Source organism: Triturus cristatus, chromosome 5_2 (assembly GCF_964204655.1).
Source record: "Triturus cristatus chromosome 5_2, aTriCri1.1, whole genome shotgun sequence".
NCBI classification, from domain to species: Eukaryota; Metazoa; Chordata; class Amphibia; order Caudata; family Salamandridae; genus Triturus; species Triturus cristatus.
This window is the reverse complement of record NC_140588.1, coordinates 1,121,770,228-1,121,791,668: the sequence shown is the minus strand read 5'-3', so window position 1 is coordinate 1,121,791,668 and position 21,441 is coordinate 1,121,770,228. Positions and strand designations below refer to the sequence as shown.

The 21,441-nt window shown below is 49.2% G+C and overlaps 1 protein-coding gene across 1 annotated transcript in view; it reads left to right on the top strand.

The window, feature by feature from the left end:
* The window catches only part of LOC146829868 (zinc finger and SCAN domain-containing protein 26-like), a 69,108-nt gene that overhangs the window by 24,218 nt on the left and 23,449 nt on the right, over positions 1 to 21,441 (top strand). Inside the window, exon 3 of the mRNA XM_085608531.1 lies at positions 53 to 169. Within this exon, the coding sequence (XP_085464657.1) occupies positions 53 to 169 (117 nt within the window). The remainder of the gene's footprint in view (positions 1 to 52; positions 170 to 21,441) is intronic.

The window sequence follows — 21,441 nt, the reverse complement described above, 5'->3', positions numbered from 1 at the left end:
GTGCCTCCTCAGATGCTTTCTCTGATTTCTGTTCCCGTTTTGTTGTACTCAGAGATCGTGATTGTGAAAGCAGAAGAGACGCCTGATCTGGATGAAGGCGCGGAGGATTCACCCGTCTGGATTCACCTGGACACCGAGGAGAGCGGGAAGTCTCTGTCCATGCCCAGAGGTAAGAAGGCTTTAGTTATGACCTGAGCATCTAGTCTTAGCAAGCAGTGCAATGCGTGTCGGCTCATCGATTCTAGGGAAGGGCCTTCGGCTGGGACATCCAGCATTGGTGCTTCCTGGACTCTTAAAGCTAAAGAAGTTAAACCTGAGGAAACCCAAAGAAACAAACAACAGGATAGCCGTCAAATGTGACGTCACCGGGCAACGAAACCTGCTTAAGAAAGTTAGATAGGTTAGTGCAGTAGTTCAGAACCTTTTGACAACCCTTTCCCCCCCACCCCCCTTAATCACTACTGGAACCCGGGGACACCCCGCGGGTCATTCGAACCGCAAAACAATATACAGAAAAAAGCATTCATCAAACTAATACACAAATGATAACACATTTTATTTAATTTTCAAACACATTTAATTGAAAAAAATCAAAATGTCATTTTAATGGAAAGGTTGGAGCTTTTCTAAATTAAATTGAGGCCACTCATTGTCCATAATATATTTTGTTTGGCGCACTCGCGCTGCTCCCATGAATCAATCTGAGGATGCTAAAGAAATATTTAGCCTCCAGTTTCAAATTCCTTCACATTTACAGTACGTTTAAAAATTTTAAATTATACCTTTAGCTTCTTTATTAATATACACTTTATTAATCTGTTAATATTATGTAATTTTTTAAGTAGTCTCGGACCCACTGATGAGGCTTTGCGGACCCCCAGGGGTCCTCGGACCCAGGGCTGGGAACCACTGCTTTCAAGTATTTGGGATCTCCGACAGGACGTGTTTGGATTCATTTTCAAAAGCAAGAACCTGAGATGTGTGGGTAGACCAAGCCCTCTGCCTACCAGGCCTCTGCGTCTCCCTGCCCAAGGATCTCAGGTTTACAGGACTTCCATAGGTGACCGGTCCTCTTTTACCAATGAAACGAGCTAGATTTTGTGATCTTTCATTTCTCCACTTTGGATTGGGGGATGGTGGACATAGTCTTTGAAGAGAAACCTTCGGTGTGGCATCAGAAGGGTCAGGGCAACCAGACAAGCTGCTTGGCGCGAGAGATGGTCATCGACTTGTCGCCATCCCCTGATTGAATATATGAATGTTTCTGTGGACATTGTTTTCAGTTCTGGCTTCATCCACCTCAGACTTCAGTGCCGCCAAGATCATGGCCAGATCAGCCAAAGAAGAGGCAGCTCGGTCGGTGCTGTTCAGACGGTGAGCTCGGTGGCCTTCTCACCATTGGCCATCCGTGGAGCAGCCATGCCACTTTCAGTCACAGGCCCGAACACCACCACTGAGTGTTGGATATAGTGAGTGAGAGCTGGTAGCCTCAGCGGAAGGGGAGTGGCCAGCTCACTGAGTGATCTGGGCTGAGCTGGGGCTCAACATGAAACAAAAACAAATTATTGGGGACGAGTCTGCAGCAATATCTCAATCTCTGCTCTCTTCCCACGTCAGCAAGAGCCACACTTCTGTCAGTCAGTCCCGGCTCTCTTCCCATTTCAGCAAGAGCCACACTTCTGTCAGTCAGTCCCGGCTCTCTTCCCATTTCAGCAAGAGCCACACTTCTGTCAGTCAGTCCCGGCTCTCTTACCATGTCAGCAGGAGCCACACTTCTGTCAGTCAGTCCCGGCTCTCTTACCATGTCAGCAGGAGCCACACTTCTGTCAGTCAGTCCCGGCTCTCTTCCCATGTCAGCAAGAGCCACACTTCTGTCAGTCAGTCCCGGCTCTCTTCCCATTTCAGCAAGAGCCACACTTCTGTCAGTCAGTCCCGGCTCTCTTACCATGTCAGCAGGAGCCACACTTCTGTCAGTCAGTCCCGGCTCTCTTCCCATGTCAGCAAGAGCCACACTTCTGTCAGTCAGTCCCGGCTCTCTTCCCATTTCAACAAGAGCCAGACTTCTGTCAGTCAGTCCCGGCTCCCTTCCCATGTCAGCAAGAGCCACACTTCTGTCAGTCAGTCCCGGCTCTCTTACCATGTCAGCAGGAGCCACACTTCTGTCAGTCAGTCCCGGCTCTCTTCCCATGTCAGCAAGAGCCACACTTCTGTCAGTCAGTCCCGGCTCTCTTCCCATTTCAGCAAGAGCCACACTTCTGTCAGTCAGTCCCGGCTCCCTTACCATGTCAGCAGGAGCCACACTTCTGTCAGTCAGTCCCGGCTCCCTTCCCATGTCAGCAAGAGCCACACTTCTGTCAGTCAGTCCCGGCTCCCTTACCATGTCAGCAGGAGCCACACTTCTGTCAGTCAGTCCCGGCTCTCTTACCATGATGGCTGTGTGTTTTTCCCTCCATAAATCTTTTGACTGGAAAAATCCTTCAATACTCTGGAGCACATGTGAGTTGAAAGTCATGTACACAGTCTAAAGTTGTCATGCGCACAGCCTGAAGTTACCATGCGCACAGCCTGAACTAGCCATGCGCACGGCCTGGAGTTGCCATGCGCACGGCCTGGAGTTGCCATGCGCACGGCCTGGAGTTGCCATGCGCACGGTCTGGAGTTGCCATGCACATAGACTTGAGGTATCATGCACACAGCCTTGAGGTATCATGCACACAGTCTGAAGTTGTCATGCACACAGCCTGGAGGTATCATGCACACAGTCTGAAGGAAGTTGTCATGCACACAGCCTTGAGGTATCATGCACACAGTCTGAAGTTGTCATGCTGTGTTGTGTGCCTAATTCAGATCAGCCATTACCCCATCGGGGTGACTTCGCACTTGGAAGACAGAATCACGTGTGTGTGCCCAGCCTTTGCCCACGAGAGTAGGGTCCTGCCCTGTGCTGCCAGGCTCCTTAGTCCATCATTTCAGGCAGCCCGTGAGCAGCATGTATGTAACAAGTTCTTCCGTGAGAGGTGATTTACCCAGAATGATGTAACCCTGAACACGAGTGATCATTGTCCACTTGTCCAGATCACAAGGTCAGTAAGAGCTGCGGCCCGCCGACCTCATTATAATGCTCTTGACCCATAAACTGGTTTCAAATTATGTGATCCTGGGCAAGTATTTTAATTCACTGTGGCACCATTTTCATCTTGATCACATAAGAGAGCACCTTCAAATATGCAAGTTCAGCACGTCTGCTGTACAGAAAACTCTTTTGCTTGATTTAATAGACTAAACATTAGTTCCATATAGAATGCAAATCTAGCCACATATAAGATACACTTGACTGCTGACTTGCCTCTTAGTTCATTAAATGCATTGTCATCAGGGCTTGGCCAGGAATGTCCCTCACTTCAGGTTCAAAAACTATCACTTTTAATAAATGCATAACTAAAGCATAAAGTAGCAGCCCACTGTCATGTGCAATCAGCAGATTTCACATTGAAATGGCCACAGAATTTGTCACCAACGTGATTTTAAAACTATATAGTGTACAATGTTTGGAAATAAAGTTTCTGCAAATATTTGTCATTTGCACATCACCAATTAAAGTGTTCTGATTTAGTATTCCTCCAATTTAAATCTTTGTTTGCATCACGCTTCTGAATTACAAAAAAAGTTATTTCATAATTCCTGATCTGCTTGTACTATTCATTTACAAGCTGTTCAAATGTTTTTTAGAGAAAAAAATGGACATTTTACTGCATTTTGTTTCACAATTGTCAAATCGCTCACTTGACAAAAAACATTAACTGTAATAACAGAAAGAAAAGTAAACCCCATTTTCCAGGAACACGTGAGCAACACTTAGTATAAAGACAAATGACATTTCACCTCTGTCCTTGAGCAGTCGGCAAATGTGTCAAGATGAAACAAGATTTAAAGGGGTCTTAATTGCGCATTCACTTGCTGAAGGAACAGAACACCTGCTTCTTCCAGCGTAAGTTTACTGGCCAGCAGGGTTGAGTCCGTGATAAAAATAGCTCGACCTGCTAAAATTTCTCTTGCAATTGCGAGTGGGCGAGTGGATTTTTCGAAGCCGGATATTACTCTGAAAGACTCTAGGTAACAAACCAGATATTACTTAGAAGCCTTGGGGTACTTTCATTGTTAACAATTTATCAGAGAAGTATGCCAGAACAAATCGAACATATAGGCACCTGTTGAGACAACTCTTGCAAGAATACAGTATCATCTGCCTCTTTGAAAGGCCTCCGCAGTGCGAAGGAAGGTCCTCAAATTGATGACCAGCACCACTGGGAGCTGGTGAAGAAGCTACAGTGTTCAGAGACCTGGTAAGATCGACAGAGATAGAAACCGTACCCAATGCCCTGCTCCTAAATCTGCTGCCACTTTTGAAGGGCAGTAGAGGGCAACTCCGACAGATCCACCAGCAAGTCTGCTCTCAGACGCACCTCCCACTAAATACAAGACTCCAAGAAACGTGCACTAGCTGAACTTATCGAAGGAAGCTCCAACAGCAGCAAGGAGATCTTCTTGATCATAAAGGACTTCACCCTACCCTCTGCAGCACTCAAGAACACCTCCCCCTCCCAAGAACTCTGCAACAACCTATCAAGCTTCTTCCACTGTAAAATCACAAACATCTACAGCAACTTCCCACACCAACAGGACCCTGGCACCTCATTGCCAATCTACCCACTACCACCCAAGACAACCACCTGACCGAATGGACACCACTCACCAGGCACAACACACCAAAAATCATGAGGACTCAGTGGCCCCTAAATACCCATGCCCCCACCACATCTGCAACCTGGGTCACCACCTATTAGCACCACCCTCAGACACATTGTCAACCCCTCCATCATGTCCACCCCATTCCCAGAAGACTGGAAACATGCATAAGTCAATGCCCTACTATGCAACTAACTGTGCAACTTCCGACCAATGCCCTTTCTCCCGTACCCAGCCAAAGTGATGGAGCAGACTTTAACAACCAACTTTCAACCCCTGTTGAGCTACAAGGTGCCTACAGGACAACACCCAGTCAGGTTTCAGAAACAACCACAACAATGAAACAGCACTCGTTGCAGCCACCAACAACATCAAGACCATCATGGACCAAGGAAAAACACTGGCCCTTATCCTACTCAACCTGTCCGTGGCCTTCGACACCATCTCCCACAACACTCTGATCAGAAGACTTCAGGACAAAGACATCCAAGGAACGACACACCAATGGGTCTGCTCCTTCCTCACGGGAAGAAACCAAAGATTTAGAATGCCCCATTCACATCAGAGCCCAAGAGCCTGATCTGCGGATTCCCCCAGGGATTGTCCTTCAGCCCGACCCTGTCCAACATCTACATGATGCGACTAGCCATCATCATCTGATCCCAAGGCATCTCTAGCGTCTCATATGCCGTTGACACCCAACTCATCCTCTCTCTGACGGACAAGACATCCACCTCCAGGACCAATTCAACAATTGCATCACCATGGACACCGACTGAATGAAAACAAACTGACTGAAGCTCAACTCCAGTAAAACAGATGTGCTGAATTTTGGAAACAAGACCGCCCCATGGAACTCCACTAGTTGCCGGCAGAGCTAGGACCAACACCATCTCTCACCCACCAGGCAAAAACCTGGGGATCATCCTAGATGACAAACCCTCCATGACGGTATGAGTCAACGTGGGAAGCACCCCCTGCGCATGCTACACAAGATCTTCAAGTGGCTGCCACAGAACACCAGACAGACATCACCCAAGCACTCATCACAAGCAGGCTCAACTATGGCAAAGCAATCTATGTCAGACTCTACAACCAACTCCTACAAAGACTTCAGACCACCCAGAACGTAGCCGCTAGACTCGTACTGGACCTCCAATGCCACACCCACATCACACTGCACTTCAAGGAGCTCCCGAGTCAAACCTTTCGCTCACACATACAAAGCTACTCAACATTGGCCAAAATACCTTAACCGCGTCATACACTTTTACCGGCTGACTGCACACCTATGTTCTACCTCCCTCTCACTCACACACACACACACACCCTCGGCATAGGCAAAACACAGAACAGGAGGTTGTTCATTCTCCTACATTTCACCCAAAACTTGAAACGACCTCCTCCAGCACATCAGGGCTCCTCCTCTCTTCTTGAGTTTTGCAAGAAGCTGAAGACCTGGCTCTTCTAATAACTCAGAGGGGACCGTACACCCACTCACCTGCTCAAGCGCCTGGACGCCCTCACGGGTGAGTAGTGCACTCTACAAATCGACATCACGCCAGATATATACCGTAGTGAATCTGCGTGAGATGCCCGTATTTATCATGAGGTCCACAGGCGCTAAGGGATAAAAGGCAATACCTTCCTCATTTCATCATAAACTGACCAGTTCATTCACCTGCCCATGAAAGGACAACAGGTGGAGGGTTCAGGACCAGACGCAGTGTGAGGACAAAGAACGTGCTGTTGTGGAAGTAGACTGCTTCCGGCTGAGCACCTGTCTCCCCTCCCCGGTGGCCGGCAGCTGGGAAGCCCTACCATGATGATCCACTGCCTGAGATGAAGTGATGCATCCAACTGCCCAGATCAACCCAGAACATAGCACCGCAAAGCAGAGGGTCTTTCTCTGCTCTCTCCCAGACTCCATGAGTGAAAGATCCATGCAGCATGGCAGCATCTGCAGGGTGAGGAGGGACGAGCTCAGAAAGCTTCGAGGCACCGGTCCGCGACTCTGTGACAACTGACTACCTGGTCATGGCTTCCAAACATCCAGCCCAACAATCCCCTTGGAGTTGTTGCTTTTCTGGTGTGCCCCTACTGCTACGTACTGAGCCTCTTGTTCTCAAGTAAATGCTACAACCCCCATTGTATCAACCCTATCCATCTTGGGCCGCCGAGCACGCCTAACCCCTAGTTAGTGTTGGCTAAATACCAAATGCCAGTCTGTAGCCACAAGACTTCCTATCCACAAGCCCTGCCACCTAAGGATTATTACTGACCTTTCAGATCACAGTTAACTTTATAAGGACTGAATTAGAACAACAGTGCATAGGTCGCAGTCAGCCGCAGATAGCTCCAGTCAACTTCAGTCCGTCGCAGATGGCTGCAGTCAACTTCAGTCCGTCGCAGATGGCTGCAGTCAACTTCAGTCAGTCGCAGATGGCTGCAGTCAACTTCTGTCAGCTGCAGATAGCTGCAGTCAACTCCAGTCAGCCGGAGATAGTCACAGTCGGTCGCAGATAGCTGCAGTCAACTTGAGTCAGCCGCAGATAGCTGCAGTCAACTCCAGTCAGCCGGAGATAGTCACAGTCGGTCACAGATAGCTGCAGTCCACTTCAGTCAGCCGCCAATAACTGCAGTCCACTTCAGTCATCTGCAGATAGTCGGTCAGCCGCAGATTGCCGCTATCTGCAGCTGACAGTGACTATCTGCGGCTGACAGCGACTATCTTCAGCGGTCTGAAGTTGACTGCAGCTATCTGCGGTTGACAGCGACTATCTGCGGCTGAAAGCAACTATCTGCGGCTGACTGAAGTTGACTGCAGCTATCTGCAGCTGACAGCGACTATCTGCGGCTGACTGAAGTTGACTGCAGCTATCTGTGGCTGACAGTGACTGTCAACTTCAATCAGCCCCAGATAGCTGCAGGCAACTTCAGTCAACCGCAGATAGTCGCTGTCAGCCACAGATAGTCGCTGTCAGCTGCAGACAGCTGCAGTCAACCTCAGTCAGCCGCAGATAGCTGCAGACAACATCAGACAGCCGCAGATAGTCGCTGTCCGCAGCAGATAGCTGCAGTCAACTTCAGTCAGCTGCAGATAGTCGCTGTCAGCCACAGATAGTTGCTGTCAGCCGCAGATAGCTGCAGTCAACTTCAGTCAGCCACAGATAGCTGCAGTCATATTCACTCAGCCACAGATAGCTGCAGTCAACTGCAGTCATCCGCAGATAGTCGGTGTCGGCTGCAGATAGCTGCAGTCAACTTCAGTCAGTCACGGATAGTCGCTGTCAGCCGCAGATATCTGCAGTCAACTTCAATCAGCCGCCAATAGCTGCAGTCAACTTTGGTCAGCCGCAGATAGCTGCAGTCATATTCAGTCCGCCACAGATAGCTGCAGTCAACTTCAGTCAGCCGCAGATAGTCGCTGTCAGCTGCAGATAGCTACAGTCAACTTCAGTCAGCCGCCGATAACTGCAGTCAACTTCAGTCATCCGCAGATAGTCGCTGTCATCCGCAGATAGTCGCTGTCATCCGCAGATAGTCGCTGTCATCCGCAGATAGTCGCTGTCAGCCGCAGATAGTCGCTGTCAGCCGCAGATAGCTGCAGTCAACTTCAGTCAGCCGCAGATATCTGCAGTCAGCTGCTGATAGCTGCAGTCAACTTCAATGAGCCACAAATAGCTGCAGTCATCTTCAGTCAGCCGCAGATAGCTGCAGTCAACTTCAGTCAGTCGCGGATAGTCGCTGTCAGCTGCAGATAGCTGCAGTCAACTTCAATCAGCCACAGATAGTCGTTGTCAGCTGCCGATAGCTGCCGTCAAATTCACTCAGCCGCAGATAGCTCCAGTAAACTTCAGTCAGCCGCAGATAGCTGCTGTCAGCCACAGATAGCTGCAGTGAACTTTGGTCAGCCGCAGATAGTCGCTGTCAGCCGCGGGTGTTCGCTGTCGGCGGTAGATGGCTGCAGTCAACTTCAGTCAGCCACAGATAGCTGCAGTCAGCCGCAGATAGCTGCACTCAGCTTCTGTCAGCTGCAGAGAGTCGCTGTCAGCCGCGGATAGTCGCTGTCAGCCATAGATAGCTGCAGTCAACTTCAGTCAGCAGCAGAGAGCTGCACTCAACTTCAGTCAGCCGCAAACAGCTGCAGTCAACGTCAATCAGCCGCAGATAGCTGCAATCAACTTCAATCAGCCACAAATAGCTGCAGTCAACTTCAATCAGCCACAAATAGCTGCAGTCAACTTCAATCAGCCACAAATAGCTGCAGTCAACTTCAATCAGCCACAAATAGCTGCAGTCAACTTTAGTCAATCGCAGATAGCTGCAGTCAACTTCAGTCAGCCGCTGATAGCTGCAGTCAAATTCACTCAGCCGCAGATAGCGGCAGTGCAGTCAGCTGCAGATAATCACTGTCAGCCTCAGATAGCTGCGGTCAACCTCAGTCAGCCGCAGATAGCTGCATTCAGCCGCAGATAGCTGCAGTCAACTTCTGTCAGTCGTGGCTAGTCGCTGTCAGCCGCAGATAGCTGGAGTCAAATTCACTCAGCCGCAAATAGCTGCAGTGCAGTCAACTTCAGTCAGCCGCAGATAGTCGCTGTCAGCCACAGATAGTCGCTGTCAGCTGTAGATAGCTGCAGTCAGCTGCAGCTAGTCACTGTCCGCCTCAGTCAGCCGCAGATAGTCGCTGTCAGCCTCAGTCAGCCGCAGATAGTCGCTGTCAGCCTCAGTCAGCCGCAGATGGCTGCAGTCAACTTCAGTCAGCCGCAGATAGCTGCTGTCAGCTTCAGTCATCTGCAGATAGCTGCAGTCAACTTCAGTCAGCCGCAGATAGTCGCTGTCAGCCGCAGATAGACGCAGTCAGCTGCAGATAGCTGCAGTCAACCTCAGTCAGGCGTAGATAATTGCTGTCTATAGTTGCAGTCAACTTCAGTCAGCCGTAGATAGCTGCAGTCAGCTGCAGCTAGTCACTGTCAGCCTCAGTCAGCCGCAGATAGTCGCTGTCAGCCGCAGTCAACTTAAGTCAGTCGTTGATAGTCGTCAGTTGCAGATAGCCGCAGATAGTCGCAGTCGTCCTCAGTGGGCCGCAGATGGTCGCAATCAGCCTCTGATAGTCACAGTCAGCCACAGTCCGAGTGAGTCACCCATTTCTTCCTGTGCCTCATCGTAACTCGCATGATCCTAAAATGTTTTCCTGCTGCATGGATGTCAGACTGTCCCTGCATTTGGCTATAATTGTTTTAAAGTCTATTGAGACTCAATTACCGAACTTAAAAGACAATAAGTGAGTTTTCTTTATGAAGTCATTGAACTTACTGAACAAGCCATTATTGTGTTCTGTTTTTCAGTTCCCATTTCTGATTGTGTTCCCCACACCAGCCATGAACAGTAAGCGCAAACATTCAAACCCTAAAAGGAGGTTAATTGAGCTCACAGTAGTATCTGCTTGTAGTGACTTTGTCATTACAAATTAATGGGGTAACCCGATAATCGCCACAGGACCTGGGTATAGTACGATGTAAAAAAAATATGAATATTTATATTTCCCTGATCGTTGTTAAGCTAATCCGGGTGTGTTGCTGAGGTTCAAGCCCATCTTTCTCCACCATGGATGGGGGATGGGCAGGCAGCACACCCCTTTGTTCAGCTGAGTTCAAGTAGCCATGCTCTTGGCCACTTCTTTTGTGGGTGTTGCTTCCTACAGACCTGCTTGAGATTGGTCCACCCAGGCACGACCCTGCTACTCCACTGAAGAGTTGGTGGACACAATAACGAAAGCTACATTGGTCTCTGTGTGGGAGATGGAGAGGAGACGCAGCATAGGAAGTCAAAGGGGTGGGTACGGATCTGTGGTGGAACCGGCCTTTGATATCATCCTTGTACCTGCTGCCTGGTGTGGATTCCCTTCGAAAGTCCTTAATTTACAACAGCAACTGGATCACCCCGCACAGACGCAGGTTCTGCGACAAGTGGTTCTTTGTGGGCTACTGGCCGTGTAGATATTGTTGACTTATTTCCAGGCTGCTCTTCCTGTTTTCTGTTGAGTAGGGCTTGAATACCAGATATCTTCACTGCAATACTTTGTGCTTTTGATAAATACTAAAGGTATTGAGCTAATGACATTTGTAAAGAGCAACTCATGTGATCATAACTTGCCAACTGCTTGTTTTAAAATGCTAATGCTTGCAAATTAATAAGGACTACAATCTTTTGCCTTAGTTCTACCTGTAATGATGTCATGCCTCACATCTCGGCTACTTTTTGTGGTCCTGTTGAGCGGGAGACAAAGTTGTTTGGTATTCATCGCAAAAATTTCATTTTTCTTGTCCTAGCAGCAGATTTAGGTTGTCTCAAAGTACTGCGAGCTAAACAAAAAGGCTTCTTGTAACCGAAGTAAGCCAAGATAAGATTAGTCTACGAAAGCCCGGAAAGGGGACAATGTGTTTGTAGGAACCAGCCAAAGGATTTTGGGCTTGGCTATCTGCAGCTCTTAGTGGGCAATGTGGGCTTCTGTAACCAGAAAAAGCCTTTAGTTTGTGATCTACAAAGGCACCTACTGAGGCTCGATCACTTGACAGTGGAAGTAGTTGCAGCTCGAAGGTAAATGTTGTGTATGTGCCATCCGGATGATAGCAGGGCTGGGCTCTAACATCAAAGACGCAGAATGGCAATGATATGTTAAGCAGAATTAGAACCTCAACAGCGGGCTGTAAGGCTTTATTAGAACACTGGAATGCCCGTTCCTCCTCATAAGACCGATGTGCACGCGAGCGCATCGAGATACTCTGGTGAGATTGCCGGTGTGTTGCATGTGATAGCTTTTAACGTTCTTACTTTTTTAATACAATATACAAACTTTTAAACATTTTGAACTGTTAGTACTGTCAGTATTCTGCACTGACCTTTGCACAAGTTGCGTTGCCTCGTCACCCGCCCCGGTCCACCCCGGCTGTGTGCCATTTGTGTGGAGGGCAGGGCTAAGCCTCACAGAACTCCCTTTCCGGTCGGGGAGGTGGGACTTCATACCCGGTCCTCCTCATAAGACCGATGTGCAAGCGAGCGCGCAGCGGACGTGCGCAGCGGGCACGCCAAAGGCAAGCCCGTCTGCGCCCGACCGAGCCCAGAGGCCAGAACCCCTGGTCCTGCGGGTTCGCAAGGAAGGATCAGATACTCAGCGGAGGAATTACGTAGACTAGCGAAGCCATGTGACACATTATGCAAACATACCATAAATGCAGACAGCAGGGAAATGAAATGCAATCATTGTGATATGATCCTAACACTCAAAACGAATAATAATACAGAGGGAAAGCTACACCTAGCATTACTAAACTGTAAGTCACTAGCTAAACACAAATTTGAGATCCATGACCTATTAAGAGAGCGATCATTGAATGCTCTTTTCCTGACCGAGACATGGCTTAATGAATGCTCCACCCCAGACATTCTGGGCGCTACCCCCAACGATTATATGATAGCAAGGCAGGACCGTGAAGGTCACAGAGGCGGCGGTATTGCTGTAATCCACAAATCCACACTCAAGTACACGATCAAAAGAGCAGACGTAGAAAATTGCGAGGCACTTTTATTTTCCTTAGCGGCTACGGAAGATAATACCATAGCCGGCTTTCTGATCTACCGCCCGCCAGGACCACCAGCACAATTTATTACGAGTCTAGAAGAGGAAGTAATACACCCAACTCTCCGTCACAAGAATTTCCTGGTTCTAGGAGACCTGAACATACATTTCGATAACACACAGAATCAAGAAGCTAATACAATATGTAGGGACCTACTGACACATAACCTAGTACAGAAAGTGGAGACACCAACGCACCAAGGGGGACATATTTTGGACCCAATTTTCTCAAATATTACGGAGACAGAGGTGGATACACCCTGGCCAATCCCCTGGTCGGATCATCATTTAATCCAGTTCACAGTGCCCTCCCACAGGAAAGAATCAGACCAACAGACCAAGAAAATTACTACTAAGAAATGGAACAATTTCAACTCTACCTCCTTCACCCATGAGCTACTAGGAAGAAGACCTATACTAGATCTAGACATTAACCTAACCAATAATCAATTGGAAACATGGATTATAGATGCACTTGATAGGACTGCACCTTGGAGTACCAGGATCCCAAGGAGACAAAAAGAAACTTCCCCCTGGTTCAATGTTGGACTAAAGATAGCCAAAAACGCATGTAAAAGGCTGGAGAGAGTATGGAGGAAGGAGTACTGTAGTAGAGCCAAGGAAAACTACAAAAAGGAACTAAAACAATATCATGCTCTAATTAAAAAAGCCAGAAGTCCCTTTTACTCAGAAAGAATTGAAAGGGCTAGCAATTTCTCAAAAGAAATGTTCACCATACTATAGTCCCTCAGAACACACGAAACTAAAGACGATTCTACCACATCTACCGAGAGCTGCAATAAGGTAGCAGAATTCTTCGCGAAGAAGGTGACTAAGAGATACGACACCTTCCCGGTAGAAGCACGACAAGGTATAGGCTTGACGGGCAGCAGCCAGACCAATTTTACAGGGGGGACGCAGGACGCCCTTAAGATCATGGAAATAGAAGAGCTTACAGCCATAGCAGAAGGGATCGAATCCGGCTCCCCTCGGGATCCGGCCCAACCTAAAATAATAATGGAAGGAGCCAAGGCAATTATGCCATATATATCGGAGCTTATCTCTCGCTCATTCCAAACTGGCACTGTCCCTACTAAATGGAAGCAGGCCATTGTTAAGCCACTTAAAAAGATACCATCACTAGACCAGGCCATATTAGAAATCTCCGCCCCATCTCATTACTGCCATTTGTGGCAAAGATTGCGGAGAAAGCAACAAACAAACAGCTGGTGGAACACATAGATGAGAATGACCCACTCCATCCGTCCCGATCCGGCTTTAGAAGGGCTCACTCCACTGAGTCAGCATTGCTCATGGCCTCTGAAACCCTGAGAATGCATGCAGACGAAGGACAGACAGCCGCACTGATCCTTCTGGATCTCAGTGCGGCGTTTGATACCGTCTCCCACAAACTGCTCCTCCACAGGCTAGAGACGTGTGGCGTTAGGCATACGGCTCTAAGCTGGCTGACATCGTTCCTCTCTTCACGAGGTTTCCAAGTCTCACAACAAATATATTTATCCAATAATATTCCCCTGTCCCAAGGGGTACCACAGGGCTCAATTCTGAGCCCCACTTTATTTAATATTTATGTGGGACCACTGGCGGAGAGTGTAGAGAAACATGAGGTGTCAATTGTATCTTATGCTGACGACACACAGCTTATTGTGCTGCTTTCACAGAACAAAGACCAAGCAGCTGCCCGTTTCTCCGATTGTCTAAAAGAGGTAGCCCACTGGATGTCCAATCACTGCCTCAAGTTAAACGGAAATAAAACGGAGGTGCTGATTGTTGGCAAGATGCCATCAGTCTGGTCTACTGCGTGGTGGCCTGACTCTTTAGGCCAACTACCGACCCCTAAAGCAGAAGTGAAAAATCTGGGGGTCTGGTTTGACTCAGAGTTAACTTTTGAGAGCCAAATCCGGAAGGTAGCGGGAAAATGCTATTATTCTATGAAAACTTTGCGGAAAGTCTTAGATCTCTTGCCTTCCAATGCCAGGAAAACCATTGTACACTCAGTAATAACCTCTCAACTGGACTATGGTAATGTGCTATATCTGGGAACTACAAAGAGAGGTCTATCCAAATTGCAGAGAGTACAGAATGCGGTGGCACGTCTAATACTTGACCTGCCAAGAAGATCCAACTCGAAACAGACCTTGATAGCTCTCCACTGGTTACCAGTGGAGAAGAGAGTCGTGTTTAAGGCAATGTGCCACTGCCACCGCATCCTACTAAAGAAAGGCCCTAGATATCTGTTACCTCTAATTACTAGATACATACCAGGACGTAGCCTGAGATCTCTAGACAAGGACCTGGTGACGGTACCGAAAGTTTTCAGAGCTAGAGTGGGGGAAAGCTCCTTCAGGTACCGAGCTGCAAAAATTTGGAATAGTCTACCGTCGGATTTAAGAAGAGAGCCACACGAAAGGAGATTTCACAAGCTACTAAAGACCTGGCTATTTGTGCAACCACAGCATGGATAGGCCTGGTCAATGGCTTTATAACGCGGCCTGGCTTGCAGGTAACAGCCACATCTTCCGGAGACTTCTCTAGCGTGGGGACACACCGATGGTGTAACCAAGCGCTCTATAAATGTATAAATAAAGAATGTTGAGAGCTCCACTGGAGACAGTGAAGTGCGTCTGGTCGAGGGCCTCGTTAACTGGGCCTCGTTAACTGGAATGTATAGCCCGGGGCAGCAGTCTATAAGGCTATATTAGAGCACTGGAATGTTGAGAGCTCCATTGGAAATAGTGACTTGGCTCTGGTTGAGGGCCTCGTTAACTGGGTGTATGACCCTGGGCAGCAGGCTATAAGGCTATATTAGAGCACTGGAATGTTGAGAGCTCCAGTGGAGACGTGGCTGTGGTCTAGGGCCTCATTCACTGGTATATATAGTCCTGAGCAGCTGGCTATAGTAGATCCTCTCTTTTCAGGAACAATGAGCTTTGTCAGAAATGATCTTGGCTGGTTTGCAATTAACCGTGTTCCAGCAGTTACAAGCATGGTCTTCCTGTGGGTGGACTGGCTGTGTGGTGTTTGTAGCTCTGCACGTTGCAGCGCAGCAGCTTTCAGTAGAAGTTGACCATGTTATTTTATGGCTATTTGTAAAGTGCACATGTCAACTAGGAGGGTATCCCGGCACTACATTGCATTTCCTCGCATCAGACTGACTGGAGCTGGGTACTCTGAGGATGTGCGACATGTATCCCGTGTGTATGTACCCCAAGGATGTGCCGGATGTATCCTGTGTGCATGTACCCCGAGTATGTGCCAGATGTATCCTGTGTGTATATAGGCCGAGGACGTGTTGTATGTATGCCGTGTGTATGTACCCCAAGGATGTGTCAGATGTATCCCGTGTGTATGTACCCCAAGGATGAGCCGGATGTATCCTGTGTGTATGTACCCCGAGGATGTGCCGGATGTATCCTGTGTGTATGTACCCAGAGGATGTGCCGGATGTATATTGTGTGCATGTACCCCGAGGATGTGCCGGATGTATCCTGTGTGTATGTACGCCAAGGGTGTGATGGATGTATCCCATGTGTATGTGCCCCAAGGATGAGCCGGATGTATCCCATGTGTTTGTACCCCGAGGATGTGCCGGATGTATCCTGTGTGTATGTACACCAAGGGTGTGCTGGATGTATCCTGTGTGTTTGTACCCCGAGGATGTGCCAGATGTATCCCGTGTGTATGTACTCCAAGGATGTGCTGGATGTATCCTGTCTGTATGTGCCCTGAGGATGTGCCGGATGTATCCCGTGTGTATGTGCCCCACGGATGAGCCGTATGTATCCCGTGTGTATGTACCCCGAGGATGTGCTGGATGTATCCTGTTTGTATGTACCCCGAGGATGTCCCGGATGTATCCTGTGTGTATGTAGGCCGAGGATGTGTCAGATGTATCCCGTGTGTATGTGCCCCAAGGATGAGCCGGATGTATCCTGTGTGTATGTACCCCAAGGATGTGCCGGATGTATCCTGTGTGCATGTACCCCGAGGATGTGCTGGATGTATCCTGTGTTCATGTACCCCGAGGATGTGTTTGATGTATGCCGTTTGTATGCACCCCAAGGATGTGCCAGATGTATACCATTTGTATGTACCCCAAGGATGTGCCGTATGTATCCTATGTGTATGTTCCTTGAGGATGTATCCTGTGTGTATGTACCCTGAGGATTTGCCTGATGTATCCAATGTGTATGCAGCCCGAGGACATGCTGGATACATCCAGTGTGCATATACCCTGGAGATATGCGGAAATATCCTGTATGTATGTACGCCAAGGATGTGCCGGATGTATCCTGTGTGTATGTACCACAAGGATGTGCCGGATGTATCCTCTGTGCATGTAATCCGAGGATGTGCCTGATGTATCCAATGTATATGCACCCCGAGGACATGCCGGATGCATCCAGTGTGCATGTACCCTGAGAATATGTGGATTTATCCTGGGTGTTTGTGGCCCGAGGACGTGCCAGATGTATCCTGTGTGTATGTACCCGAGGATGTGCAGGATATATCCTGTGTGTATGTACACCAAGAATGTGTTGGATGTATCCCGTGTGTACCCCAAGGATTTGCTGGATCTATCCTGTGTGTATGTGCCCTGAGGATGTGCTGGATATGTCTCCTGTCTATATACCCCAAGGATTTGCTGGATGTATCCCATGTGTATGTGCCCCAAGGATGTGCCAGATGTATATCGTGTGTATGTACCCCGAGGATGTACCAAATGTATCCCATGTGTATGTGCCCTGAGAATGTGCCGGATGTATCCCGTGTGTATGTACACTGTGGATGTGTTGGATGTATCCTGTGTGTATGCACCCTGAGGATGTGCCGGATGTATCCTGTGTGTATGTACCTCGAGGATGTGCCGGATGTATCCCGTGTGTATGATTCTGAAGAGGGCGCTCATGGTAAATCCTCAATTTCGGAGAATCGGATTCAGTCAACTTTAGAACTTATCCCTAATGTCACGAGGGAAGAAGTGAGCTCTCTATTAGCTCGAGCAAAATCTGGCTCCCCATTAGATCTAATGCCTCCCGCTGTTATGTCAGCACTATCTCCAGTCCTTGCCGAGTCCCTTACAATTGTCTGTAACATCTCGCTTGCAACCTCCACTGTTCCGCGCAAGTGGAAAGATGCGCGCATAAAACCCCTTCTGAAGAAGGTTCTAGCGGATCCTAGCGACCTTCAGAATTTTAGACCAATCTCTCTTTTGCCGTGCTGTGCAAAAATTATGGAGGCCTTAGTTAACCAACATCTCTACCATTACCTTGAGCAGAACAACATACTGGATGCCTCCCAGTCGGGTTTCCGTGCTTCACACAGCACCGAGGCGGCACTGTTGGAGGTAACAGACACCATAAGGATGTCCTTGGACAGGGATGTCCCTGTGATATTGGTGCTGTTGGATCTGTTGGCCGCCTTCGACACCATCTCCTATCGGATCCTTCTGGACCGGTTGCGAGAGATTGGTGTTGGAGGCAGGGCCTTTAAACGGCTCCAGAATTTTTTTGTGGATAGAACCAAATGTGTTCAGCTTGGGCCATTTAGCTCCCAGACTACTAGCATTGATAGAGGGGTCCCCCAGGGCTCAGTCTTGAGCCCTACTCTGTTTAACATATACGTGGCCCCCCTGGCCTCAATCATCCGCGAGTGTGGGTTTGAAACCATATCTTATGCGGATGATACCCAGGTGATAGTCCCTATTGAGGAAAATCCTGTGGTAACTAGACTTAAATTCCGTCATTGTATGATCAGCATAGCGAAGTGGATGAGGCAGAATTTTCTTCAGCTTAACTCCTCAAAGACTGAGATCGTCCTATATGGCAAGGCAAAGGAGATGTGGACCCCTGAGTGGTGGCCATCTGAACTAGGAGATGCACCTTCCCCCAGAGGCTGGGCGAAGAATCTGGGCATAAAAATTGACAATAACTTAGCAATGGATGAGCAGGTAAAATCAGTGGCTGGTGCCTGCTTTGGAACCATGCGAATGCTCAGTAGGATCTTTCCATGGATTCCGTTTACGGACAGACAGACCCTTATCCAGTCATTTTTGATTAGTCGACTGGATTATGGTAACTCACTGTTGGTTGGGATGAGGGAGGATTTGGCCGCCAAGTTACAGGTGGTCCAAAACACAGCGGCCCGTCTTGTTCTTAACAATTCGGCTCGGACCCCCTCGCTACCCCTCCTGCGCCAAATACACTGGCTTCCTATTAAAAAGAGGTCCACCTTCAAACTGCTATGTTTAGTCTAGAAGTCCCTCCACGGGCTGGGCCCAGCCTATTTGACAAAGAAGCTCGAACTGTACCATCCTACATGAGATCCAGCAGTCGAAATTTGCTCTGTGTCCGCAGAGTTAGGAAGGCTAGGATGGGCGGCCCGGGCTTTCTCGTATCTGGCTCCCACCCATTGGAACTCCTTGCCAGACGAGATCCGTGCTCTGCTGTTTTAAAAAGCTACTCAAGACCTGGCTATTCTAAGCATTTCCTCCACCTCTTGGTGTTCTTCTCTCATGCGCCGAGAGATCCCCCTGGGGATGATTCGTTGCACAATACAAATGAGTAAATAATAATATGTGCCCCGAGGATGTGCCAGAAGTAACGTGTGTATGTGCCCTGAGGATGTGCCGGATGTATCCCGTGTGTATGTACCCTGAGGATGTGCCAGATATATCCTGTGTGTATGTATACCGAGGATGTGCCAGATGTATCCTGTGTGTATGTACCCAGAGGATGTGCCAGATGTATCCCGTGTGTATGTACCCCAAGGATGTGCTGGATGTATCCTGTGTATATGTGCCCTGAGGATGTGCCAGATGTATCCCGTGTGTATGTACCCCAAGGATGTGCTGGATGTATCCTGTGTATATGTGCCCTGAGGATGTGCCAGATGTATCCCGTGTGTATGTACTCCAAGGATGTGCTGGATGTATCCTGTCTGTATGTGCCCTGAGGATGTGCCGGATGTATCCCATGTGTTTGTATCCAGCGGATGTGCCGGATGTATCCTGTGTGTATGAACCCCGAGGATGTGCCAGATGTATCCCGTGTGTATGTACCCCAAGGATGTGCCAGATGTATCCTGTGTGTATGTACCCCGAGGATGTGCCAGATGTATCTCGTGTGTATGAACCTCGAAGATGTGCTGGATGTATCCTGTGTGTATGTACCCCGAGGATGTGCCAGATGTATCTCGTGTGTATGAACCTCGAAGATGTGCTGGATGTATCCTGTGTGTATGTACCCCGAGGATGTGCCAGATGTATCCCGTGTGTATGTACCCCAAGGATGTGCCAGATGTATCCTGTGTGTATGTACCCCGAGGATGTGCCAGATGTATCTCGTGTGTATGAACCTCGAAGATGTGCTGGATGTATCCTGTGTGTATGTGCCCTGAGGATGTGCCAGATGTATCCTGTGTGTATGTACCCCGAAGATGTGCCAGATGCATCCCGTGTGTATGTGCCCCGATGATGTGCCGGATGTATCCCATGTGTTTGTATCCAGAGGATTTGCCGGATGGATCCCGTGTGTATGTACCCCGAGGATGTGCCGGATGGATCCTGTGTGTATGTACCCCGAGGATGTGCCGGATGGATCCTGTGTGTATGTACCCCGAGGATGTGCCGGATGAATGCTGTGTGTGTGTGTGTACCCCGGTGATGTGCCGGATGGATCCCGTGTGTATGTTTCTCCGGTTCAATCAACCCTCGAGGATTGAATTCTGTCTGAAAGAGATGGCGATGATGATGCCAATATTTTACTGTGTGATGCTTTCACCTCACTCCCCTTAGAGACGTGACTGTACGCAGAAGGGCAGAAGAGGGTCTTGACTGGGGATCCAAGAGGCAGCCATGCCGTACGGTAAAAACATCAGGTTTGGGAAAGAGCTTGTTGTCTATGAGGAGTGCTTGTGGCTTACAGTCCTTGAAGGGCCGCACTGACACACCTGCGAGTGAACGACATCCATTATGTTTTGTGGAATAGTAAAGCTTGGCTCTTGTCAAGGATATGGTCTTAGAGCCAGGACTAGAAAGTGACCACGATCCGCTAATCTCCCTCCTTCCAGATGGTTCAAATCGGGCAATGTCTTAAATAAGGCATCTGTGGGAGGAGGGCAGTTCAATGGAAGGTGAACATATGCCTGCATTTTATCCCCTTATGATTGAAGTAATATTGAATGACCTTGAGGGAATGAGGTACCTTAGCATGGTAGTCCAACACTGTAAGATCATTATTGGCACGGGCTCAGTGGTGTAACAATATCTCCTGTGGGGTGAGGGGGCCCGAGCTCCAGGGGCCCCCTGCGGCACAGTGCACGAGCAGCAGGCCCCTGGCCTAAAGCCCCTGACTGGGTCCGGATCGTGGGGGCCCCCTCCATGTACTTTGCACGGCCCTCCTGAGGCACTGTGCATGGGCCCCTGGCTTGTGAGCTCCTGACGGCGTCCGGAGCGTGGGGAACCTGCTTCTTGCACTTTGCAGGAACACCCTCTGACACTTTGCATGGACCCCTGGCCTGTGAGCTCCTGACGGGGTCCTGAGCGTTGGGGACCCCCTTCATGCACTTTGCAGGGGCCCTCTCTGGCACTTTGCATGGACCCCTGGCCTGTGAGCTCCTGACTGGGTCCGGAGCATCGGGGACCCCCTTCATGCACTTTGTAGGAGCCCTCTCTGGCACTGTGCAGGGGCCCCTGGCCTATGAGCCCCTGACTGGGTCCGGATCGTGGGGGCCCCCTCCATGTACTTTGCACGGCCCTCCTGAGGCACTGTGCATGGGCACCTGGCTTGTGAGCGCCTGACGGTGTCCGGAGCGTGGGGAACCTGCTTCTTGCACTTTGCAGGAATACCCTCTGACACTTTGCATGAACTCCTGGCCTGTGAGGTCCTGACGGGGTCCTGAGCGTTGAGGACCCCCTTCACGCACTTTGCAGGGGCCCTCTCTGGCACTGTGCATGAGCCCCTGGCTTCTGAGCTCCTGACAGGGTCCTGAGCATTGGGGACCCCCTTCATGAACTTTGCAGGAGCCCTCTCTGG